Source organism: Haliotis rufescens, unplaced genomic scaffold (genome assembly GCF_023055435.1).
Source record: "Haliotis rufescens isolate VD_foot unplaced genomic scaffold, xgHalRufe1.0.p SCAF_10, whole genome shotgun sequence".
Lineage (NCBI taxonomy): Eukaryota > Metazoa > Mollusca > Gastropoda > Lepetellida > Haliotidae > Haliotis > Haliotis rufescens.
The window spans coordinates 35,342,696-35,350,522 of record NW_025963780.1 but is presented as its reverse complement, the minus strand read 5'-3'; the positions used below and the strand labels follow the sequence as shown (position 1 = coordinate 35,350,522).

General features: G+C 39.6%; 1 protein-coding gene across 1 annotated transcript; it reads right to left on the bottom strand.

The window, feature by feature from the left end:
- Window positions 1-5,113: 5,113 nt before the first annotated feature.
- Window positions 5,114-7,145, bottom strand: LOC125374684. The gene is made up of 2 exons (XM_048385920.1): window positions 6,512-7,145; window positions 5,114-5,997 (listed from the first exon to the last, which is right to left on the bottom strand). Exons 1-2 carry the CDS (start codon window positions 6,876-6,878, stop codon window positions 5,114-5,116), a joined length of 1,251 nt encoding a protein of 416 aa, XP_048241877.1. The 5' UTR covers window positions 6,879-7,145.
- Between the last annotated feature and the right edge of the window lie 682 nt (window positions 7,146-7,827).

Below are 7,827 nucleotides of genomic sequence, written 5' to 3'. Positions count from 1 at the left end.
CAGATACCACTTGAGATGTATAGAAACTTGTCGTTTTTACATTACTAATTGACAACATAATCAGAAAACATTAAGAAAGACAAAAAACATAGTATAAATCTGCAAGTATTATTTAGTGCTAACGGTCTGTTTAATATTTGTAAGGCGAGGGAAATGAGCCAAATGCCTTGTCATTGTTTGCATGTTTGTTTTGTACGAAACAGGGTGTCTGGAGTTGGGTGTAATTACTATTTTTGTTGGGCCTTGTTCATTTAACAAAGTAAGTAATTGACACGTTTTACAACCTACAACATGTACAATGAATGGTCATTATGGAAAGTAATTGATTTAATAATTTAAAGGTTTAGTGGAATGTTCAATAAAATCTGTAAGAGCTGAAATTTAAATTTTAAATAAATACATAAAAAATATTGAAATTATTGTTTGATATTATAACACCTTCATGGTTATTCACATGTTAAGGTACTAAATTCTTTATTGGTGAAAAGTGAAAGGCACATCTTTGTCCAAATACAATGGTAAACAGTTACTACAAATGTAAATATACCACATCGAAATAACAAGGCGTCAAGCATAAACTCTAGCACTTGACAAGGCAAGTTTGACAAGAATAGTTTTTATATGCTGGTCCAAAGAGGTGTCGTAATAGATCGACAGAAGATTGGTTGATGTCACGTTATCTATACCCGACGGCATAGATCATTGCGATATCGGCGGGGAGTCTTGGTTAGAATTGGTGGATACTTAATGAATCGGGTGGACAGACTCAGTTGTCATCATACCCTGAGGGCATTGATCTTTGCTGATAATAACAATAGCTAAATTGTCTGGTCTGCTCAATTATCTACAGGCCGCCATCACAGAGCTGGAATATTGTCACATTGCACTGTAATACACCATATTGTATACGCGTAGTTTGAAATTATCACACAAAACAAATACTCACTCAGTACTCATCCATTCCTGAGGAGGTCTGTGGATCTCCCCACAACGCAGAACATGATGAAACAGAAAACAGCTAACCTGTCTTAATCCTTTCGAAGTTTCAGTGTGAACTTGTTGAAATTTCGTTGGCTGACATTGCTCACCGTAATCCATATCTCACTTTCTTGAAAAACATTGTGCTTTAGGTGGCAACACATGCTTGGAATGGAATACACATTTTTTGTGACATGCACATTGCCAGTTTTATACCATTGGTAACTAACCCTAATTATCATAAACAATTGATCAGAATAATAAAAAATAGTTCTAAATCCTAAAAGGCCCTTGATGTTTACAATAAAACATTGACATTGAGTTTGTTTTCATCCCTATTTCAAAATGGCGCCCTCGACCGTGGAGGGAATCATGGGTAAAATGGCTTGTCCCGGAATAACACCAGTGGGTCACGAATGACTCTGATCACAATCGGTCATTTCTGCATCGGTTACTGAAAGGGGCGAGGTTTGCCGATTACAGTTCAATGATGGCCATATTGGGAGCAGCGGGAATTCGACAGTGTGTATTAGGAAGTACCCGTACGTCGTTGTATGGAAAATGTGGTTGTCTAGCATGACTAGCTATAAGGCAGCATGACAAAGGGATACTCCAGCGGACGTGATATTCTTTCAGAAGAACCGTTTCGCAATCACGTCAAAATTGGCCAAAAACTGCAGCTGAGGTGTTGCAGGCCTAGGAGCTGAAGGGGCAGATCCAGGTAAGTGAATATTGTAATGATCACGTATTATAATCATTTACCACGTGTAAGCCACTCAATTATGACGCATTCACTTTTATATAAGTAAGTAAATGTATGATATTATTTTTTTGGGACAAGTAGCCTATCTATCTGATGTTAATCCTTGTTTATGTATATGATGTATAAATACGTATGTTTTACTTCCTTTAACTAGATACTCTGTATGCTAATGTGACTCATATTCTTATTTCATATATGCACTGTACTCAGTGAGAATGATTAATAGCCTAAACTTACTTTTGCAGATGTGAATATCAAGAACAAATTGATTGACAGGGAAGATTTGCAACAGTGAAGATAATGAAATGGAAGATACGATATTTTAAAGGTATGGACATTTTCACTTGAACCTGTTGAGCAATAACCATGATGAGAACTTTATCATGTGGGGACTTTAGGCGGTGGGGTAGCCTAGTGGTTGAAGCGTTCACCCTTCATGCTGAGGACCCAGGTTCTATTTGACTCATTTGTTGTGTCAAGAAAATGCTGCATATTATATAACATGAGGTACATGCTCATTTGAGCCTTGACGGCCTCCGTGGTCTAGTGATAGAGCGTCCGCCCGGAGAGCTGAAGGTCCTGGGTTCGATCCCCGGCGATCCAGACCAAAAGACGTTTAAAGATGGTTACCCTGTCTGACGCTCGGCATTAAGACGCTGTTAAAACAATGACTGGTCTGCTCGAGGTCAGGATACTGTGTCTTAGTGCGTAATCTCAGTGGGCTAGCACTATAAATCGGCGTCAGTCCGGACTAGTACTAGCAGCCACACGTGCATGCACGCCGCTATATAGATGCAATAATCGTGGAGGCGACGTTAAACCCCATTTCACCTCACCTCTTTTGAGCCTTAGGTATCTTATAAGATACACATGCATCATTTTGCGCCTATAAGTATACATTACTGTATGAATCAGTGTGAAACAGTGATGCTACCAGGTGCTCACAAACAGGTGAGCATATCCTGCCCCATCGTTGGCACCCGTCACAAACCTATGTAAAGGCAAGTCCGAGGCTAAACCCAACTCAGTAACTTTTTAAACGACATAAGTTAATGATCATATGCATCACATAGGATGAGGACACAAACTTGAAATCATTATGCACATACATATTCTGTATATTCTGCAAAGTTATTCATTTTCCAACGCTGCATTGTCATGCAGTGCTTATTCGTTGCCCCACGAGGTCCATAGTTCAACACAAATACAAGGTATCCGTGTTTCTTCTAACAAGGTGAGGTGAAATTGGGTTTAACGTCGCGTCCAAGATTATTGCACTTATATGGCGACTGCATGTACGTGTGTGTGTTTGTGTGGCTGCTTGTACTAGTCCGGACTGATGCTGATTAAAAGTGCCAGCTCACTGAGATACCATGCCGCAGTTTAACATGAATACCCCACTCAGACACAGTATACTGACTCCGAGCCGACCAGTCCTTGTTTTAGCCCCTTAATGCCGAGCGCCAGACAGGGTAACAACAAGTACAATCTTTTAACGTCTTTTTGTATGACGCGGCCCGGGATCGAACCCTGGACCTTCCGCTCTCCGGGCGGACGCTCTACCACAAGACCACGGAGGCGGTCTCAAACGAATGGTCTACGCAGAGACCATATACCGAGGGACAGGCCTCAGGGCTAATTAGTAACTGATCACCGCCGCGCGAGACAAAGCGATGATTATCGCGTGACTGTGCGAGATCTGCGAAATTTGACGGCTCACGTGCGAGTGTATACGGACTTGATTTCATTCATCTATTTCATCCACGGTAAGTTATGTTACTTTTCTTGATTTTGTAAAGGACGACAATCATATATCAGTTATCTGTCAAACTTTATGTTGCTGATAATATCTTCTAAGGAAAACTGAATCACGCACTCTCCCGATGCTCTTCATTGTACGCATAGAAAATGGCGGCCCCCTCGAAATCTGGAAAATAGTCATTTTCCTGATGCATATAAGTCTAGTGAAATGTAATTTAAGTCCTTAGTTACTGGGGTGTATTAAACGATATGTGATTAGTCTCTGTAGCTGTATAATTTGTTTCGTAGTATGTATTGGTAATCTGTCAAAAACGGCAGTCACAATACATCAGTAATTGCAATTCTGTTATTTCATCATGCTGGTAACTCGTCATTGTGCTACATCTAATGGTACACTTATTTCGGTAATTAATTGCTACAAGAAGATTTCACTTTCATTTTTGCATTGAGCGCTATTTTGTGCATGTAATATGATAAAATATAATATTTTTCAATCTAACATTTGACTTTTTACGATGTTTTGAAAACCACCATAAATCAGAGCAGAAGCCAAACACGATGTTGAACGCCAGTTAGCAAAGTTCTTATGCCTAGAGTACGCAATAATTTAAACTATCTGACGGAAATGTAGGGAATATTTATTTTGTTTTAAAATGTAATTTTCGTGTTTTTTCTCCTCTGTCACATCTTGTAGATCAGATGTTTTATAAACTCAATATTTCACTGTCCTTCTGGATAAAGCCAAACCCACTTACCATTCTATGGTTACTTCAGATAATTTTGCAATATGGACATTCAAATATTAGCTCAGAATTACAAGTGCATATTTGTCTTTTTTTCATTTGAATTTTTTTTTATCCAGATGCCACGTTACAAAAAAGGTAACAGAAGGAATCCTATCCAGAAATCAAAACAAGAAGGAGTACCGGGATATATGTGATCCCCGTTTGGATTATTTATTGAATGATTTCTTGAACTTTTTTAAATCATGGGAGGAGAGTGTCATAAGGCGTCCAGGTGACATTTCATTAGCGCAAAGGAGACGTATGATGCTCTGTCATCAGACATTGAAAGGACTACACATATCTGTTCAGTCAATAGTAGAATGTGTGAGGTTCTTGTTGACTAATGGTGCTGAATATGTGTTGACTCATAGATTTAATCAGGACCCACTTGAGGAGCAGTTTGGACAATATAGGCAAAAGGGAGGTGCAAATGACAACCCATCAGTGTATGCCATAAAGCACATGTTTTCAGAGATGAAAGTTATAGGTTCATCTGCCCTTCAACCTATCAGAGGCAATATCTCTCAGAAGAGAGGTGCAGCAGTAGCCAGGGTGGATGATTCACCTATGTCAAGAAAGAAACAAAAGCGTTTGAATTAAAACAATAACATGTCTTTATTTGTTCACTTCTATTTTAGTTTCCGGATTCCTTCAACGCACCCCTGAGAGATCGGCTCCTTTTAATGCCCTTGTGTTTCCTGCCACCCCTCATTTCCTTCTGTAGCTGACGTTTAGAGTATTTAGCAACAGCTCCCCCACGTACACGTAGGAACAAGTCCACAATAAACTCTAACATTTTCAGTTTCAATGAATCACCACAGGAGATTTATTGGTCCCAATGGTACGAAACCATGTAATTTGTCATTATGGTTTCTTTAAGTTTGTCACATAGGAGTGACGAGGCACACAACTGAGAAAGTTCAACTTTTGTCCTCATCTCAATCTCAAAGGACCTCACAAGTAGGTAAAAATTGCTACTGGGGAATTTAAGACCTCCTCTGCTCATTTTCTGTGTCCACTTACTAAATTTCTCATTGTAGACACTCTTCGAACTTTCATCAGAAGATGCAAGCCATTCTTCCACGTGCATGTCTATGTCTGTACCACAGATCATCTTCTTCTTTAAGACAGCATGCAAAATGTAGCCTGCTACATAAAACAACACAGCTTGGTCATTATCACTGATTGTGGATGCTGTTTGTTCGAAATGTTTCTTTTGTGATTCTGAGATATATTTCAGAATATTTCGCATAATGCGGTCCATGAGACATTGGGCAAAGATATGAACAATCCTCTGTGACTCGCTTGTCATTTTCACCAAAATGCTGTGCAGGTCAGACTGCAATTCATCATTGAGTCTCATCTGATGAAATTTCATCCACAGTTGTTCTCTATCAGCAGAAAGAGAACAGCCATGTCCAAACTTGTAAAAAACTTCTTGAAATTCTGGGGTAAGGACAGAAATAAGTTTTTCCTGAACTGTTTGATTGTCCATACATTCTTTGGCTATAGTAACGAGATGTGGACCATTCACGGAACACGAAGAGTCATTCATTGGATCCAAGATAACGGTAGAGATTGACTTAGTCAAGACAGCTTTCAGAGCATCCTGCATGTCTGCTATCGTTGACATGGGAACTGGTGGGTTTCCTGTGCAGGTTGAACCTGGAGGGCTGCTTCCACCAGGAGAGTCTTGTCGATGTTCGTGTGCTAAAATGAAAATGATATTGATTTATGACATATTCAAGTGACAAATATTGGTAGGTGATAATTACTAAGAAATGTATTGACAATTAAGTAATTATGAACTGGTGACCTGATATATATATTGTTAAAACCAAACAACACATGTTGACAGAAATAGTGCAATTATTTCAATAGTTAGCCCTCGTCTTGGTACTGGGCAAACAAGTCTTATAAGGTAAATTTTGGCTTATATCTGTAACACAATAAAATATGGCAAGACTGATGTTTGACGTCTACAATAACAAAACAGCTTCAAGTATTTGAATAGCATGTGTTGCGTACATTTGCAAACCAGCATGTTAATGCTGACCACCATCATAAAACTGTTTTACAGACAATGTGAAAATAGTGTAAATTTCTGATAAATTGTATTGTTGAATAAAATGTGTTAATCATTGTTGACGTTAATTTCAAAGATATTTATAAAAGACCTTTACAAAAAATGTATATGTACGTAGATTGAATAAACAGAACTCACCTTTAATATCTGATCTGTTGTGTTTCTTGGTAACATGACCACGGAAGCCCCCGATACTCATGTAAGTTTTTCGGCACAGTGGGCAAGCATATCTTGCTTTCTTGTTTTCCTTCTCGTGATCTTTTGCCTGTTTTGGTCCAGTAGTCGACGAAGCTTCGTCATAGACTGGACTGTCAGTGTAGTTGTCTCCATCGAAGCATTCGTCAGACGGTTGCTCTATGTCATAATCAGTATAGTCGCCAAGGAGTAGGTCTAAATCTAAATCAGAATCGTCCCAGTGTATAAAGTCGCCCATATCGAATGAAAATGAAAAATAACATGATCGAGTTTGCTTTATAAAAGGATATAAATCCGACAGCCGAAGCATTGTTTACGATACAGCCGGAAGTATTAGTATTCGACATCTGCGTCTGCGCGAAAACAAAGGGAATTAACTTATGACACTAAAGCGTTGCGTAATATGATTTGCCTGACAACGGAAGTACTCCGATAAGAGCATGTGCGCATATGCCATGCATCTTGACCACAGCCGAGAGTAAAGCCGCAGGGGTCCTCGGTGTATCGCTTACACTCATTACCGCGGCAGTGATCGTTAATGATAATCTACTGCTGAGGCCTGTCCCTCGGTATATGGTCTCTGGTCTACGTTAATATTTCATATACTCTGCCAAAAGAGTAGGGGATAGTAGGAATCATCAAGGCGTATCTTCTAATCTATATGATTTGGCACATGAAAATGATGTGATCAGTGTTGTTGGGGAGTAGGCGATCAAATCTAATGTGTTCTAATGGTTGGTGTGATGAGATGGTGGCTGCCCTAGGTCGTTAAAAAGATCAGGGGTCAAATTCGAAAAATGCATTTTGCAGACAACGTCACAAATATGGGTAAGTCTATCTCTGTTGGCCAGAGATGCACGAATTCTTCGAGGCATGCTTCTGTTTATCATCTTGAACAATGACAGGTTGCCCTGCACGTTGTGCAAATGGCACCACAAGGGGTGCGATGATGTTTTCCCGATAGTATTGACCTGTGATTCTGCAAAAGACACCATGGAGCCCAGTTCGGCCAGTCATTGTGATACTACCCCATGCCATTATGGACCCACCCCAAAACGATCGTGCTATACGTCGTTAACGTCCTTACCGCTGTTTCCGTTTATTCTTCCATAAACGCAAATGTATGATATCGAAGTCAATTCTCATCGAACCTCTCCCAAACTGGTTTAATGAATATTCTGAAGTTGCACCACATATTTACTGCCACAAAAGTACTGTTCTTCAGTCCGTTTTTTCTTTCCGGGGGACTTTAGGTTTCA

Excerpts from the sequence above, each read along its gene's own strand:
- LOC125374684 (XM_048385920.1), bottom strand. The coding sequence starts at position 6,878 with ATGCTTCGGCTGTCGGATTTATATCCTTTTATAAAGCAAACTCGATCA. Across the intron at positions 5,998-6,511 it reads CAACAGATCAGATATTAAAG|CACACGAACATCGACAAGAC; the intron begins GTGAGTTCTGTT and ends TTTTCATTTTAG.